The 18,418-nt window shown below is 38.6% G+C and overlaps 1 protein-coding gene across 1 annotated transcript in view; it reads left to right on the top strand.

The window, feature by feature from the left end:
• Positions 1-18,418, top strand: part of LOC119428696 (dedicator of cytokinesis protein 9) — a 125,916-nt gene that overhangs the window by 90,201 nt on the left and 17,297 nt on the right. The window contains exons 18-38 of the mRNA XM_037696368.1: positions 3,580-3,672; positions 3,795-3,906; positions 4,063-4,178; positions 5,451-5,537; positions 5,644-5,733; positions 5,831-5,946; positions 6,145-6,214; positions 6,324-6,449; positions 7,941-8,012; positions 8,108-8,254; positions 8,351-8,434; positions 8,529-8,640; positions 10,147-10,325; positions 10,543-10,650; positions 10,765-10,876; positions 10,958-11,088; positions 12,433-12,693; positions 15,371-15,485; positions 15,577-15,643; positions 17,334-17,381; positions 17,762-17,898. Coding sequence (XP_037552296.1) covers positions 3,580-3,672; positions 3,795-3,906; positions 4,063-4,178; positions 5,451-5,537; positions 5,644-5,733; positions 5,831-5,946; positions 6,145-6,214; positions 6,324-6,449; positions 7,941-8,012; positions 8,108-8,254; positions 8,351-8,434; positions 8,529-8,640; positions 10,147-10,325; positions 10,543-10,650; positions 10,765-10,876; positions 10,958-11,088; positions 12,433-12,693; positions 15,371-15,485; positions 15,577-15,643; positions 17,334-17,381; positions 17,762-17,898 — 2,383 coding nt within the window. The remainder of the gene's footprint in view (positions 1-3,579; positions 3,673-3,794; positions 3,907-4,062; positions 4,179-5,450; positions 5,538-5,643; positions 5,734-5,830; positions 5,947-6,144; positions 6,215-6,323; positions 6,450-7,940; positions 8,013-8,107; positions 8,255-8,350; positions 8,435-8,528; positions 8,641-10,146; positions 10,326-10,542; positions 10,651-10,764; positions 10,877-10,957; positions 11,089-12,432; positions 12,694-15,370; positions 15,486-15,576; positions 15,644-17,333; positions 17,382-17,761; positions 17,899-18,418) is intronic.

The following is an 18,418-nucleotide window of genomic DNA, read 5'->3' as shown; positions in this document are numbered from 1 at the left end:
TATATATATATATATATATATATATATAAATGTGTATATGTATATATGTATATATATATATATATATACATATAAATATATATATGTGTATATACAGGTGATGGTCTTAAAATTAGAAATCATTGAAAAAAGTTTATTTTTTTTCAGTAATTCCATTCAAAAAGTGAAATTTGTATATTATATTAATTCATTACACACAGACTGATATATTTCAAATGATTATTTATTTTAATGTTGATGATTATAACTGACAACTAATGAAAATCCCAAATTCAGTATTTCAGAAAATTAGAATGTGAAAAGGTTCAATATTGAAGACACCTGGTGCCACACTCCAACTAATTAACTCAAAACACCTGAAAAGGCCTTCAAATGGTCTCAGTCTAGTTCTGTAGCTACACAATCATGGGGAAGACTGCTGACTTGACAGTTGTCCAAAAGACGACCACTGACACCTTGCACAAAGAGGGCAAAACACAAAAGGTCATTGCTAAAGAGGCTGGCTGTTCACAGAGCTCTGTGTCCAAGCACATTAATAGAGAGGTGAAGGGAAGGAAAAGATGTGGTAGAAAAAAAGTGTACAAGCAATAGGGATAACTGCACCCTGGAGAGTATTGTGAAACAAAACCCATTCCAAAATGTGGGGGAGATTCATAAAGAGTGGACTGCAGCTGGAGTCAGTGCTTCAAGAACCACCATGCACAGACTTATGCAAGACATAGGTTTCAGCTGTCGCATTCCTTGTGTCAAGCCACTCTTGAACAAGAGACAGCGTCAGAAGTGTCTCGCCTGGGACTGCTGCTGAGTGGTTCAAAGTTGTGTTCTCTGATTAAAGTAAATTTTGCATTCCCTTTGGTAATCATGGTCCCAGAGTCTGGAGGAAGAGATGAGAAGCACAGAATCCACGTTGCTTGAGGTCCAGTGTCAAGTTTCCACAGTCGGTGATGGATTAGGGTGCCATGTCATCTGCTGGTGTTGGTGCACTGTTTTTCTGAGGTCTATGGTCAACACAGCTGTCTACCAGGAAGTTTTAGAAAACTTCATGCTTCCTACTGCTGAGCAACTTTATGGAGATGCAGATTTAATTTTCCAACAGGACTTGGCACCTGCACACAGTGCCAAAGCTACCAGTACCTGGTTTAAGGATCATGGTATCCCTGTTCTTAATTGATGAGCAAACTCGCCTGACCTTAACCACATGGAAAATCTATGGGGTATTGTGAAGAGGAAGATGTGATACACCAGACCCAACAATTCAGAAGAGCTGAAGGCCACTATCAGAGCAACCTGGGTTCTCATAACACCTGAGCAGTGACACAGACTGATCGACTCCATGCCACGTCGCATTGATGCAGTAATCCAGACAAAAGGAGCAACAACTAAGTACTGAGTGCTGTACATGCTCATACTTTTCATGTTCATACTTTTCAGTTGGCCAACATTTCTAAAAATCCTTTTTTTTAATTGGTCTTAAGTAATAATCTAATTTTCTGAGATACTGAATTTGGGGTTTTCATTAGTTGTCTGTTATAATCATCAACATTTAAATAAATAAACATTTGAAATTATCAGTCTGTGTGTAATAAATTAATTTAATATACAAGTTTCTCTTTTTGAATGAAATTACTGAAATAAATTAACTTTTTCATGATATTCTAATTTTATGACCATCACCTGTGTGTGTATATGTATATATACAGTACAGTATATATATATATATGAATATGATATATATATATATATATATATATATATATATATCATATATTTATATCATATCTATATATATCATATCTATTTATATCATATCTATATATGTCTGACTTGTTTAATATAACAACTCTAGGTTAAATATAGGTGGCTCACTATCTGGCAAGAAACTGGTCAGTTTTCGCTGTCACTCTTAATTAATGCATAATAAGCCGTTATTAGTTATTTATAAAGTGTGTATAGAGGAATTAATAACATAGCTATAAACTATTTGTTAACCTTCTATAAGGGGAGCCTTATTGTAAAGTGGTACCATCATTAAATTTTTGAATCATAAACACCAAGTTAAAACAAACATTGCGTGAAATACAAGATTTCTTGATAACAAATAGTTTTACTGTGTTTGCACCTGCCATCCCAACACAAACAGACCTTTTGGTGAAAAAAAACTGATGTTTCTTCAAAACATCCACATGATAACCTAAAACCACAGCAACATGGAGATGTTTTATTGGTTTTTCTATCTCTATGATCTTGTCATATTTGAACTTTGTGTGTTGAATTGCTTCATAGCATTAAAAACCTGCAGCAAAGGAAGAAAAACGAGCTCAAATTGTTTTAGGAGAGTCTTTAGTCAAAGAATGTTTCCGCTCATTATTTTGACGAGTTGTTAGCATGGACGTACCTGACACCTAGTGGCGTGTTATGAGTATTTCAGCACGTTTGTTTAAAAATGGAGGAAAACGCATCAAACACAAAACCAACTTTTAACTATTGACATAAATGAAGCTAGATGAAGTGATTCCATTACTATCTGTTAGGGAAGTGTTGGTCAAAGGTTATGGGTGTTTTTAACTACTATGGCTGAGAACATTAACTCTGCCCATGAATCATATGTTTGGGTTAGTAGAGAGCTGGACAAGGAGCTGAGTGAGGCTGCTACGTGCACTGTCGCTCCAAGAACACCTCGGAGTCTTTGAGCTCAGCTGAACTGATAAGGGTATAAAACCAAGCTGAGCACAGCTCGTGGCAGATTCTCGTCACTGGTCTTCATGTGTGTATTTACCGTCAATACCGGTCAAAAATCTTTTCCTGCCGTCAAGTGTGGCTCCTTTGGCGTAAATAAGATCAAGCCAGGATATTTTTCTCCAACACTATCCATTGTCCAAAATAGAAGTTTACAGGAGTTGACATGTTGTAGTTTTGGAACCAGCTCACTTGGAATGTTGGGGTCAACACGTTAAGTCCCACCTGCACGCCGTCCCAACTCGCTTACAGACTGTCCCGCCGTCTGTCACTGTGTAACGTAACAGTTTAAAGGCTCAAACAAATAACTAAAACTAAACATGTTTAAAAATACATATCTGAACAAACAGCATAAAGATAAGAACTATGTGAAGCCACAAAAACTAAAACAAATTTCCAACGTGTATTTTATTTTAGTCATTCAAATACCCCAGTTGTTTAAATGAAAGGGACGTCAAACTGTACTGCTGCCAGCCAATAGGGGGTTCTCGATCTTTGTGACTTCAACTTGCAGCTTCCATTCTTAAGTATAATTTATATTTGATGGTTTTGACTAAATCTGTAGCCACGCTAACCTATGTATTTTTGATATTTTGTTAATGTGGACGTTCTCGCCACCTAGTGGCTCAGCATGGGTTTTTGTTAATGTGTGGACAATGAAAAACAAATATAAACTCTGAGACAAAGTATTAGTTTCAAAAAATATTTGGGATGGTGTGGATGAACCTTGAGACTCTATTTGGTTACTTTATTCAAAGTCTTTGTTCAAAGTATGCCAGATTTTCATGGCTCTGAGTAAAAGCTTTATTCCCCCCCCCCCCCTTCGTCTTTTTTTTACCGCAGTGCATCTATGGGCGTCCTGGAGGACCTCTGTTCACGAAGCACGCATACGCAGCCGTCCTACACCACCAGCAGAACCCTGAGTTCTACGATGAGGTATTTACCCCCATTTTCTCTCCGCTAGAACTGTATCAACGTCCAGGAAGACTGAATATGCTTACCAGTACCTTTAAATCACTACGTTTACTGGAACCTGTGGGTTTTTTTTCCCCCTTCAGATAAAGATAGAGCTGCCTACTCAGCTGCATGAGAAGCATCACCTTCTCTTCACCTTCTATCACGTCAGCTGTGAAAACAACAGCAAGAAGAAAGACATGGTGGAAACTCCTGGTACGCTTTTAGTTTCAGAGCAAGAACTAAGCCAGTCCGATACAGATTAATCTCAGTTGATGATTCTTTGTAGTTGGCGCAGATATTTGAAATATCATCGCCCCATTAGTGGTGCTACCTAAATAATGCAAAGCTGAATCTGCTCTTTGCCCTCAGTGGGTTCAGCTTGGCTGCTTCTGCTGAGAGACGGAGGCCGAGTTATCATGAATGAACAGCAGCTTCCCGTGGCTGCAAATCTACCTGCCGGGTACCTCAGCTTCCAGGACAACAAGGTAAAAGCAACATAAAAGGTGGATTGGTAATTCTAACAAGGTTAAATCAAGTCCTCTGGACGGATTCTTTTTGTTGATATGATTTGTCTTGGATTGGTAATGTTTTTGCCATCTGATTATTGCGTACTCCCATGAAAAACCATTGAACATGTGTGTTAGCCTGTTAACCATAGTCAGCCACATGGGATAGTTTTTTGTAAAAACTCTTTGAGGGTCCAATTTGTTTGAAATGCACCAGGATGTCATGTTTGAAAAAAATCCTCCTGAGTTTCCCAGGTACTTCCAACAACATAGTATGGCCTGACAATACTTTGAGTAGTTTCTGCTCCTCTACATCGAAAGTAGTCAGACAAAGTGGTTTGGGTATCAGATTAGTTTTCTTGTAGAAGTTTTCCAGGCCTTCCTGTGGGCCCACCACTTGCAGGAGGGGCTAAATGAATTGGGTGCATGACGCCATGGGCAGTGGCTGAAGGCGGAGGCTGTGGCTCTCTGACCCTGGCTTACCAAAGCTATCTCTTGGGACATGGAATGTGACCGCTCAGGCGTAGAAGAAGACTGAGCTTGTGCGTGAGGTTGAGAGGTACCGACTAGATATAGTTGGGCTCACCTCAATGCACAGCATGGACTCTGAAACCAATCTCCTTGAGAGGGGCTGGACCTTATTTCACTCTGGAGTTGCCCATGGTGAGAGGCGCAGAGCTGGTGTGGGTCTACTCTTAGCCCCCTGTCTTGGTGCCTGTGTGCTGGAGTTTTTCCCGGTAGATGAGAGGGTAGCTTCCCTGTACATTTGGGTGGGGGGATGGGCTTGGACTGTTGTTTGTGCCTATGCGTCAAACGGCAGTTCAGAGTATCTGGCCTTCTTGGAGCCCTAGGCGAGAGTGCTGGAAGGTGCGCCAGCTGGGGACTCCTTTATTCTGTTGGGGGACTTCAGTGGCCACGTGGGTAATGACAATGTGACCTGGAGGGGCGTGGCTGGGAGGAATTTCCCCATGACCTGACTTCGGAACAAACGGAAGATAATGGATGGAAGTTTTCCAGGCATGTCCCACTGGTAAGAGACCCTGGGAAGACCCAGAACTTGCTGGAAAGATTGTGAATCCCCTTTGGTCTGGCAACACTTTGGGATCCCCCAGGAGGTGCTGGGGAGAGGGAAAATGGACAAATGTACATCTGGAAAAACAGCTTTCCTTGCTATTTTAAAACCAAATCTCAAAAGTTTTTTCCTGTTGCTCTGTGTGCAGTGCAGTGATTAAAACTCACTTGTTGTTACAGCAGTCTGGCATGGAGATTAAATGGGTGGATGGTGGGAAATCCCTGTTCACTGTCTCAACCCACCTTGTTTCCACGGTTTACACTCAGGTAAATACACATGGAGGACACTATATCTACCAGGTTAGACTACTACTTTGTCACTGGAGGGTGTTCTGAATTAAAAAAATTGTTTATTATACTATTTTTCTTCCAGGATCAACATTTACACAACTTCTTCCACCACTGTCAAAGCATGGAGGTGTCCGAACAAGCTTCAGAGGGCGATCTGGTCAAATACCTGAAGGTATTGCATATCATCTTAAACAACTTTCAGGTTAAAATGGGTTATTTCAGACTGGTGTCTGTCTGTCAATAGTAAATAATTTCTTCATCACTACTAGAGTCTTCATGCGATGGAAGGTCATGTGATGGTTAACTTTCTGCCCACCGTCCTCAACCAGCTGTTTTGCGTTCTCACCAGGGCCACGCATGAGGATGTGGCTGTCAACGTTACCAGGTTAGAAAGAAACACAGAAGACTACACCACATAGCAATCATTTTGTTCCTAATGAGCAAATTCATTTTTGTTCTCCAGATATTGAGCATGTGGTCATTGCACATTGTTCCATATCTTTTCTTAAAACTTTGACTTCAACTATTGGAGTCAAGTAGTAGTGTGATAAGTCTTAAATCTTTTTTTTTTCTTGTGTTGTAGGGTAATGGTTCATGTGGTAGCACAGTGTCACGAGGAGGGGCTTGAACATTACTTGAGATCCTATCTGAAGGTGCAGGCTTTAGTCATTCTGTTGGTGCTGATGATGTGCAGTGGGATTCTGGGTTCCTGTCAAAATCTAAAATGAATAAACCTGTTTTCTTCTTCTGTTTCTTCCTCAGTTTGTGTTCAAGCCAGAGCCTTATTCCTCCATGTGTGTAAAAACGGTTCACGGGGAGCTGGCTAAGGCCATGACAGCCATTCTCAAACCATCCACGGACTTCTTAACAAGCAACAAACTGTTGAAGGTAAACCAACAGTGTAACTGCTCTGATGTAAACAGGATGTTAATGTGAATCCAAATCCAGGACAAGTTTCTGTGGAACCATCTGAACACTGGAGATTTTTCATACTTGCTTGGATGCCTAATCAATTTTAGCTCGTAACTCCAAAGCTTGTTGCATATTCCTCAAGTCCCAAGAACATTTTTTAAGTTTTTGGAAGGAACAAGAGCAAAGTTCGTTCCTGTCAGGACATTTTATACCTCACAAGAAACTTGATTGCAGAACTCCTGGGAAGTCCTCATAGCAGGATTGTCATTGTATGCACTTCTCCGCTGCAATCACATCCACTTCAAATTTCTGACGATAGTCGAAGAAATAGTGATGGGGTCTATGTCTCTTTGAAGGGAACCAGATCTTGATGATCTGTTTGCTTCACAGAGCCGTTCAATAGAGCCTGTTCAAACAACAATGTTGTCATCACGTAGGACGTATGTCTTTATGTATGTCGTAGATGATGATGTACGTTGTCAGGACCTTACCACGTGTTTTGTCACGGGACACTCTAAAGTGCTTGAATCTTACCCAAAAATTGGATTTAACATTTTTGAAACTTGGCTGCAAAAAATGTGGCCGCACAGCTAGCTGTTTGCACTCAGAATTCATAAACGTCACAGCTGAAAAAAATGCCAATTTTCGCACAATTTTTCACACTACTGTATTTTTCGCCCTGTAAGTCACAGGTTTTTTTTGCATAATTTACATGCCCTGCAACTCATAGGCAGAAGCACCGTATTTATGGATTGTTTCCCATATTTATAAACCAATTTTTGGCTGAGATATGACCATTTTCAGTCATTCTGACTGAAATTTTTTGAACACTACCATTTTCAGCCACTAGATGGCAGCAGAGTAGTATTAACAGTGAGGCACGCTGTTGTATCATGTAATAGGTAAAAGTGGCTATAATGACAAATTCAAAAAAGTTCAAGACAAAAACAAAAAGTCCTCCTGTGGCCGCCATTTGGCAGCCAATCCATTTTTGGCACATCAGCCCACATTTCCAGGTTCAGCCCACATTTCTGTGTTGTCAGCGGTGATGCGTAACAAACACGACGCGTCGGCGGCGACACATAGTAGCTGTGACATATATGGCAAAGCGACATATTTATGGATTTTTCCACTTTTTTAGACATATTTGGACTGATGCGACTTATAGGGCGGAGCAACATTTACGGCGGAAAATACGGTAGTCTACTAACAGTTGCATCCTAGTGCTAACTTATCCAACGTATAGAACGTTACTAATATTAGTGCAGAAATGTCAGAACAGGAGTAAAAGCAACTAGTCAAACACTGCGGCCACCTTGATACACCACCTTGATGTATTCAAGGTGGTGAGAGTTTGAAGTAAACATAAGTATTTATATATAAAAGTTCTGAACACTACTTGTAATATGTATACATAAACATATGCAGTGCCTACTTTTGTTTCACAGACTTTTCATCTTATTGCAGCACTCGTGGTACTTTTTTGAAGCTCTGGTGAAATCCATGGCTTATTATCTTATAGAGGGCGGGAAAGTAAAGGTACGTCTGTTTACATATTTATTTTCTCTTATCCTTAAGGTATTCATTGGAAACCTAATGCCAATCCCCCGTCTTTTGCTTTTTGCTGTGTCCAGCTTTCAAGGAACCAACGTTTTTCTGCTTCCTTCTACCATGCTGTGGAGACTCTGGTCAATATGCTGATGCCGCACATCACCCAGAAATACAAGGACAACCTGGATGCTTCTCGCAATGCCAATCACAGCCTGGCTGTTTTCATCAAGGTTGGTACTCCTTCAAACTCAGTTTGGTGAGTTTGAAGGGTTATGTGTGAGATACTGATTGGGGATATTTGCATTGTTTTTATTTTTTACCCTCAGCGATGCTTCACGTTCATGGACAGAGGGTTTATATTCAAGCAGATCAACAACTACATGAACTGCTTTGTCCCAGGTGACCCCAAGGTGACATATTTAAAGGTCCTATAAAATATTTTATACTAAAATTTAAAGCTTAATGTGGCGTTTTCAAATGTTTTTTGTTGTGCCTCTCTTCCAGACTTTGTTTGAGTTTAAGTTCGAGTTCCTGCGGGTTGTTTGCAACCATGAGCACTATGTGCCTCTCAATCTGCCCATGCCCTTCGGAAAAGGCCGAATTCAGAGGTTTCAAGGTAAAAATGCAACTCGGAGTTCACATCTGTTCCAGGAAGTGTGAGTTTTTATAGTCACACTATAGTTTTCCTATTTGTAATTTCTTCTGAAAGTTTTAAAACATCAAACATGCATCCTTCGTGCTATTTTAACCCTTCAAATTTCAAAACAATCAACTCAGGAATGGTGTGCTATGTCTTTTGGTTACAACCACTTTTATATATTTCCAAGTATTTAAAATTTTTAAAGTAAAATTCCTTATACAAATACATGAAGCTCTTTTCGGTTCTACATTGTTTTTGGTTATTTGATACTCAGTGTTTTCCCTAAGGCGCTCTGCCCCGCCTACTGAAACACCCTTCATGACCCCCACAGTCAACTGTCAGTATTGACGTAGACCTAAACTAGCGGTGCGCAATACAGATGCGCTAGCAAATATGCTACCTGACATAGCACTAAGTGCAAGCTAGCATGCAACATAGACTTCGTCTATGTTCAGTCTATGTTCGTCTTCGTCTTCGTCTCCCCTCCCCCGGCTGACAAAAGCCTGCAGTAACGTAGCGCTAAGCGCAACACAGACATGTCTTCGTCTCCACCCCCCCCCCACAAAATAGCCGAGCACACTTCCAAGAGCACTGATCTAGAAGAAACACTGATACTTATTAGTTTTTTGTTTTTTTTGTCATCTCATGGTACATTTAGCTTTTAGCTATATTATTTTATTTTGAACTTTTTACTTATTCAGCTTGTTTTAGCTACTGTTATGGTTATTTTAGCTTTTACAGAAAATTTTGCTCATTGTAGCTTTTAGCTAGTTTAGTATTTTTAGTTACTGTTTTGTTGCTTTTAGTTTTTTTTATCAGTTTTGCTGCTACTGTTACTATTGCTACTGTTTTGCTATCATTAGCATCTGATTTGCTAATTTTAGCTTTAGCATATATTTAGCTAAATCTAGCTAAAGTTTTGCAGATTTTATTTACTAAACTGGAAATTTTAGCTTTAGTGTATGTTTTGCAAAATTTAGCTTCATGCTGGCTAATTTTAACAGCTGTTTAATCAATTTTTGTATCTGTTTTGCTAATATTAGCATCTGTTTTGCTAACTTGAACAATCTGTTTTGCTATTTTTAGGTACAACTTTGATGATTTTAGTTGAAGTATGTTTTGCTGCTTTTCACGTTTTGTTAACCCTAGCTTCTGATTTACTAATTGTAGTTTTTGTTTATTTAATTTTTAGCACTTTTTTCTAATCTTAGCAGCAGTTTTGGACATTTTTAACATCTGTTTAGCTGATTTTTGCATCTGTTTTACTAATTCTGGCTATAGTTTTGTTAATTCTAGCATCAGATTGGCTAATTTATTGTACTGTATTGTTATTTTTCTGATACATTTTGTAAATTTTAGCTATAGCTTTGCTGCTTTTAGTTTTTAGCTACTGTTCTGCTGCTTTTAGCTTGTGATCTGCTCATTTCAGCAAAGTCGGTTGGCTTTTCTTTAGTAGTTTTTGTTGATCTGGGCCTTCCACAGATCTCCAGCTGGACTATTCCCTGACTGACGACTTCTGTCGAAACCACTTTCTGGTGGGCTTGCTGCTGCGGGAGGTGGGCGCGGCGCTTCAGGAGCACAGAGAGATCCGACACATTGCCGTCCAGGTGCTCAAGGGACTACAAATTAAACACACGTTTGACGACCGCTACGTTGCTAAAGTAAGTTTGATACCTCAGACACCATGCTGCTCTTAAAACATCTTCCAAAGCTTGCTGGGTCTGTTGTGAACAGCAGTTCCCTCCATTGAGAGGCTTTCCCCCATTTGTTTGGTAGAAGTTCTGAGTGAACTCTATATCTGTGCCTGTTTGTTCTCTTCAAAATAGTTTGTTAGATTTGAATAAATTATTTTCCTGAGCATCTTTTGTGTTGCTTCAGAGCCACCAAGCGAGACTCGCCACCCTCTACCTGCCTCTGTTCGGCCTTCTTCAGGAGAACGTTTACAGACTTGACGTCAAGGATTCAGCTCCTCTCTGCAACCACAATGTAAGCCTGACATCTAATGGTAGGAAATTAAATGGCAGCTTGCCCCGTGTCCCTCTCTTCAATGGTTCAATATTTGCAGGATTAAGTGGTCACTCAGATGTTTTTGTGTCCCAGAACATGAGGGAGGACTCGCTGGTACCAAACGCCACGGTGACTCCTCAGAAACCTGGGAGTTGCATAGAAAACGCTCTCCACAAAGATGTGTTTGGGGTCATCTCTGGAACAGGTGACTCTTCTCTTCCCTGTCAAACAAAATTATTCGTTATACCGGTGGGTTCGTTTTAATTTTATGTCCCTGCCTCATCAGCGTCACCTCACAGCTCCACTCCTAACGTGAGCTCAGTCCATCACGCAGACTCCAGAGGCTCTCTGGCCTCCACCGACTCTGCCAGCAGCCTTCAGGATAAGAGCAGTGACAAGACCAACTCACTGGAGAAGGTAGGTCACCACTGGATCTACTCAAATTCTATCAAAGCCCACTGGTTTGAATGACATGCTTCTATGTCCTCACTTGATCCTGTTCCAGATAACTAATAACCATGTCTCCTTGGGTACATACTGTTGGTGTTTGAGTAACTGGGTACTTTGATAAATAGGGATTTCAATACCATTCCTGGCTATTTGGGTACAGGGCTCATTGAGTACATGGACATTTGAGTACTGAGATATTTGAGTCCCTGGGCATTTAGATGGGTACTTTGGTACCTGGATATTTAAGTAACTAGGTGCTTAAGTACATGTGGATATTTTAATGCATGAGTACTTGGGTACATGCATATTTGAGTATACACTATAGGTATTTGATAGGGGTGCACCGATAAATCGGCCCCGATTTCCTTAATTTTGGGAAATAGGAAATTGTCCGATACTTGCATGAGAAACTGATTTTACAGATTTTTTTAGTTTTAACAATTGTCTGAACTTCATTTATATTTTAGAACACTACCTCATGACCAGTTAAAACAAGTTTGTATTGTTTCTAAAATATTGTTCAAGAGATGTTTTTCAGTTAAATAATATTGGAAAATTGAAGGTACATTGTGACCTTATAACACCTGACAGTGTCGCTTATAAAACAAAATCGGTATCGGCCAAAATCGGAATCGGCAGCTCAGACTTTTTAGAAGTCTGTGATGGGCCAGAAAACTGGAATTGTGCACCCCTAGTACATGTGTATTTGGGTGCATAGGTACTTTGGTACCTAGGTTTTTACAGACATGGGTGTTGGATAAAAATATCCTCTATTCATCTTGATTACTAAAAGAAGCCACACGACGATAGGAGATTTTTTTTAACCAAGTTTTACTTGCAAGGACAGATGGTCACAACAGGCTTGCACCGATGTTTCATTGAAGCCTGGATGCGATAGTATGCACTGGACAGTGTGCGAGAATAGTTTATATACATTTATCAGCCTGATGACCTCGGCCTCCCAGCTGTACATGCAGGATCAAGTCAGCTCCTACACATGGTTCAACATTAGTTTAACATTAGTTAGTGATAAACACCCATGAACAAAATTCCCCTAACAATGGTATAAGTTCTTCAACATTTAATGTTTAATAAGCTCCGTTGTGAATAAAATATGGGTTTATGAGATTCACAAATCGGTTTTCTGTTTTGTTTTACACTTTGGTCAATTTGTCAAACCGTGGTTGTAGATCAGAGATTGAAAGATGAACAAAAGAGGAAAAAAGAACTTTATTGGTGAACCTTTTGCGTTCTTTAAACTCATTTTATTTGTACGTTATCTGCACTCTCGGACGCCCAAACCTCCTCCAGAGCTCCCACTCTCCTTCTCCCTGCTCCACCACCACCCAGCGAAAGGAGAGGTTTACCAGGAGGCACTCGGTCAACGTGCTGCCCCTCTTCCTTGACGCTGACGAGCGGGATGAGCCTGTGAACCGGGCTGCAAAGCGGGTCACCATGGACTTTTCTCTGCTCGCTGTGCCTCTGCCTGACCTGCAGCTGGACGGTGGGAATGGCAAAGCAGCTGCAGGCCGAAGGGTGGATGGAACTTGGGAAGAAAATACCCCCATACAAGTACTCCGTTTGTGTACTGCTATACTGCATTCCCTACTCTGAGCATCTACTCTTGTTGCTGCCGTATCTTGATTCTTGACTCCTTCTTCTTGTTTGGGTTGTTTGTGTGCCGTGCTCCAGCTCTTTAAAGCTCAGATTTTTTACCATCTTTCTTGCTGTTCTTAGTGTAGCGCCCATACCGCGTAGGTAAAGAGTTAACCAAGAGGTTAGATTGAAATGTAGTACATTGGTCGGGGCCCTGGGAACAATATTTTAAAGATCGTTGTAACTAACAGCTTACAGGACATACAACTTACTGTTCATATTTAATTTAATGGCGGTGCCTCCAGTTAGCAGGAAATTATGAATTTATACCTTGTTTGACCCACTAAGAATTTAATTCACGTAACTATGTTTATATTAAATACACTCTCTTAGAATACAAAAGTAACACTTAAAGTAACTTTCAAATAAGACACTGATGCCTGATTTAATTTTAAAAGACACTTTTGGTAAGAAAAAATATGTAAATAAAATAACTTTATTTCATACATAAAAATAACAACAAAAACAACTTTTCACAGTACTTTCAGTTCTATCATTTTAACCCAAATATTTGCAGTACATATTATACCCCTTAATATTTCAGGTAAGGCGTTTCAAACATAAAACTCAACACCAAAATAACCCGTTGCAGGCCTGAATTGATGCTTGGTTGTGCGTGAGCTAAAAAACAAACAGCTCGTTTGTATGGGGTGCCGTTTGTAAAGTTACTCAATCAAGAATTAACAGCAATATTTTGGTTTATTTAGCCTTTCATAAAAAAGTTTTTTTAATGTCATATTTTCACCCTGTCATTCATACATTTATAAATATCATGGTTCCAAACTAAATATTTACTTTGCAAACTAAATATTTAACTTGCAAGTTAAATATTATAATATAATAGTTGTTTAGGCATAAATTAAATATTTAATTTCCAAGCTAAATATTTATTTTCAAAATTAAACATTTAATTTAAAAACTAAATATTTATTGTCCAACCTCAATATTTAATTTCCAATCTAAACATGTAATTTCTAAGTTAAACATTTAATTACTAAACTAAATATTTAATTTACTAACTAAATATTTAGCTCGTACCTAAATATTTATTTTCCAAGCTAAACATTTAAATTCCAAAATAAATATTTAATTTGATAACTAAATATTTAGCTCGGACCTAAATATTTATTTTCCAAACTAAACATTTAATTTTCAAAATAAATATTTAATTTGCTAACTAAATATTTAACTTGCAAGTTAAATATTTAGTTTGTAAATTAAACATTTAGCTTGGACATAAACATTTAGTTTGTAAACTAAATATTTAGTGTGGAACTACATATTTATCTTGCTAACTAAAAATTTAACTAGCAAGTTAAAAGTAAATATTTAGCTGGTAAATTAAATATTTAGTTTGGAACTATGACATTTCTAAATGTATGAATAACATGGTGAAAATATGACTTTGAAAAAAATAAGCTATTTTTTCCTTATGGAAGGCTAAATAAACCAAAATATTGATATTTTTTGACTGTGTAACTTTACAAACAGCATCCCATACATTCGCTACCTGCGCAAATAAAATAAAAAGCACGTGCAATGGTTTAGTTTTGTACTCACAAATCCTTCAGAGTTTGAGACTGGATCGGGAAAAGGTAGATGTGGCGATCTCTTTAATATGGCGCTGAGTAAAGTAAGTAGGCAGGTGATGTTACACGAACACCGAGATCCTTCCTGGCAGCAACCTCACAGTTTGGAATCCAACGACTAAATGGGGAACTTCTAACTTGTCTAGCAGGTCCAAAGATTAGCTCCTGGTCCACTGTCCACATTAACAGCTCTCAGTCCATATATATAGTCCTTAGTAAAAGACACTGGCTTCTCATATGGAGCCATTAAGAGCTTAACCAGCCACTAATGTTGAATTTACATTTCAGTATACAATAACCTGAGCTGCTACATTGCGCTAGCATGCTAAAATGCTAGTTTTACTTAGCATGGTTTTCATCTACACACGGCATCATTCTGAAACGGCATACAATATACATACAAAGGTATTTACCTTTCATATGCTTCTTAAAGTCCGTTACAGTCGACAACTCTGCATCATCTGTTGCAATGGACAGCTTTACTTTATTGTCACACATCTGCGTCGCTGTGCTCTCTAACTTTGTCTGCCCTTCACACAGACTCACGTTTCATGCAGCGTACCATTAATCCCGCCCACTCCCATCTGATTGGGCAAAATAAAATGCTTAATCCAATAGAAAACAAAGCTGAACAAGACTGACACTTAGCACAACTTAAAGAGTAGGTTGTGAAACTTCCACGTGTCACCATGTGGTGTACCCCTTAAACAAACTTTTATGCAACATTCAAGGAACGTAGTAAAAATGACAACTGCCTGTTTCAGTCTACGTAAAATTGATTTTCTTGACAAAATAGGAACTGTTTTTAAAATGATACATTTCTAAATGACAAAAGGGTTTTTCCTTCATATTTACTCCACTTTTTATCACGTAGACATTGTTTTTAAACTTAAATGATATTACTATGAACTCATTTTACTACTTAGTTTGTACCACATAGCACAGCTCAAACTGGGCTACACTAGTTATTTATTTTTCTCTTTTCGTTGTGCCGTGCTCATCAGAACCAGTGTGTATCGGCGCTGGGCAGCACCGTGCTGCGCTGCGACAAACTGGACCGAGACGAGATCCGCAACCTGCTCATGTGCTTCCTGCACATCCTGAAGAGTATGTCAGAAGGTAAGAAACCACATCTAAGTTTATTTTTATACACAAAACAGTTCAAATTTATTCTGGATTTATTGTCTGGTTTTTGTTTTACCACCCTCAGAGGCCCTGTTTGCTTACTGGAACAAAGCGGCTCCATCAGATTTAATGGACTTCTTTACATTAATAGAGTAAGTACATCCTCTTTAGCTAGGTATTTAATAAAAGTCCCAATGACTTTTTTCCTTTGATTTATTCCAGTACTTAAAAAACACATTACAGCAAGAGTCTTCCAATAAGCTACAACCTGAAATATGTTTTTATATATTGGACTGAATACATTAACTAGAATAATGAAATTCAGTTCACAAGTACTACCTCAGTTTAGGGAAATAATTAAATTCTGACTAGACAAAGAAGTTTATGGCTAATTTGAATGCAGCTAATACCAAAATGATTGGTGCCGTTTTAAAACAAGAAAAAACTTCTTAGCAATTTATGCTAACTGTATTTTATGGACTTTGTTGTATTTTATAGACGTTTACATTACATTAAATTTAGCTTTACGCAGGTATTAAATTAGATTTTTATGGCTAATCAGTTGTTGGATGAGAGCAGACGTTCTAAAACCGATATAGACTGTTCTGTACTGGTGTTTTTACTGATCTGTAAGCTGCCCCTGCCATAGGCACTAATGCACCCCCATACCATCAGAGAGACAGGCTTTTGAACTGTGCACTGATAACAAGCTGAATGGTCCCTCTCCTCTTTAGTACAGAAGACATAGCGACCATTGTCTTTTAAAAGAATGTCAGATTTAAATTTTTCTGACATCAAAAGAGTTTTCCTTTTTGCTTTAGTCTATTTTAAATGAGCTTCAGTCCAGAGAGGACGGCAGTATGTCTGGATGGTGTTCACAGATGGCTTCTTCTTTAGAGTTTTAGTCTTGAAACAGTCTTCTAACGTGCGTTCACATTTTCTATCCTCCCCTATTCACCATAAAGTTATCAAGTGTGTTACAAAAATATAAATTAAACAAAGAAACACCCTTCCCTCTTTATTGCTTAAACAGCCAGTCACGTATTGCGAAGGTCTAATTAGTATGGACTGCAGTGGCCTATTTTTTTTTGGCAGAGAAGTAAAGATTTCAGACAAACAATGCATTTCATTGAGCACGACAAAACGTTACTAACACTGATATATTTTACCGATTTATTGTTCTGGATAAAGTTTTACAAGGCAATAGCCCTTAGCTAAACATTAGCTTGCTAACTTTAGAGACACGTAGCTAAAGACGAGCGGGTTGGAGGATTGAAGAGAATTTATTATTAATTTTTTTTAATTTTACAGATCAGTTACAATAAACTTACTCTGTTTAGCAAAATATGCTACATACTCGCTGCTTCATCTGTGCTGAAACTGAAACTTAAAGTGACAGCCATGACTTGAAAATAGTATGCATGTGCCCTCTGCTGGATACTTTCTACAATTACACCTTTTGCAAGAAAGGACACGGCTTGTCCCCAGTGTTTATAGTGGGGCATAATGGGACAATTATCACAGATACCAATATGTCATCAGATGCCTGTATCGGCCAAAAATATCGGCCCTACCGATATATCGGTCAGGCTCTACTAATTAGTTTCAAAATTCTCTTTGAACAGTTTCTTATTCGTACCATTTAGTTTTACATCATTTTGTTACCCTTATCCTTTTTTTTAATGTGTTGATGTCATCTGATTCATAATGACTTTTGCATAACGTTCCAACTTTTTCAGAATTGGGGTTGTACATGATCGCCCACTTTCACGGTGAATAATAAACAGAACAACCTTTGAGGTGTTTGGTACAGTAATGGCGTCCTCTTGTTTTGTTCTGCAGAATCTGCCTCCATCAGTTCAGATACATGGGGAAGAGATTCATTGCCAGGTAGGGTCGGTCTTTTCCTGTTTGGATCACATATTATATTAATTCTTGAAGTGAAACTAAATTTATTGTTTGTCTTTATGATAACCATACTCACACCTACACAGAATTGTTTAACCCTCAGCTCTTGGTTGTTCTCTTATTTGTAACACTGCTGGCAAGTTGATTTCTGAATACCGCTGTGGCCCTAAGCCCCTCCTGCATGGGTAAGAAATTAATTATTTAATCTGGTGTTTGATGAAACGCATGACATCTAATCTACTCATTCACCTTTCTTCTGTCCTTTGTTTGCTGCTCGTGTCCTTTTTACAACAAAAAACCGTCCGTTTGACAAATAAAAACGAGAATTACATCATCTCTTGTATTCTGAACTTCCCCACTAGGAGCCAGGAGGGCGTGGGACCTGTAGCTGCAGACAGGAAATCTCTCACTCTGCCTGTGTCTCGTAACAGGACAGGGATTTTGCATGCTCGCCTGCAGCAACTGGGAACTCTGGAGAGTGCTCATACCATCAACAACAGTAAGCCTGATCAACGGGAACTAAAGAACGATATTCGTTTTGAAGATAAATTAATCTGCTAATGCCTTTTTAGAAAAGTTTGCAAGTTTTAAAAAGCTTAAATTTGGATTGGGTTTATACACCAAAATTTCCCCCAGACTTTGATTTTTTTTTCCTTAATATTGTGCAAAATATGATTTCAAAAGATGCCAGTCACATTATCTGGCTACATTATCTATTTTCTATGCCTGTAATGAAATTGAGGATTCAGGATGCCCACAATGCAATTTAAAAAAGGACTTGAGACACCCACAAAGAAATTGGAAAGAGTTCAAGACTCTAACAATGCAAATGAGAATGGTTTGTGATGTCCACAACAAAATAAGAGTAGTTTGAGGTGTCTGCAACAAAATTAAGACTGGTATGACATATCTGCAACAAAATAAGTAGGGATTGAGATTTCTGCAACAAAACTATGAAGGGTTTGAGATGTTTGCAACAAAATTAAGAAGGGTTTGAGATGTCTGCAACAAAGTTAAGA

This window comes from Nematolebias whitei, chromosome 23, assembly GCF_014905685.2.
Source record: "Nematolebias whitei isolate Nwh7 chromosome 23, NemWhi1, whole genome shotgun sequence".
NCBI classification, from domain to species: Eukaryota; Metazoa; Chordata; class Actinopteri; order Cyprinodontiformes; family Rivulidae; genus Nematolebias; species Nematolebias whitei.
This window is presented reverse-complemented; position numbering and strand designations above follow the sequence as displayed.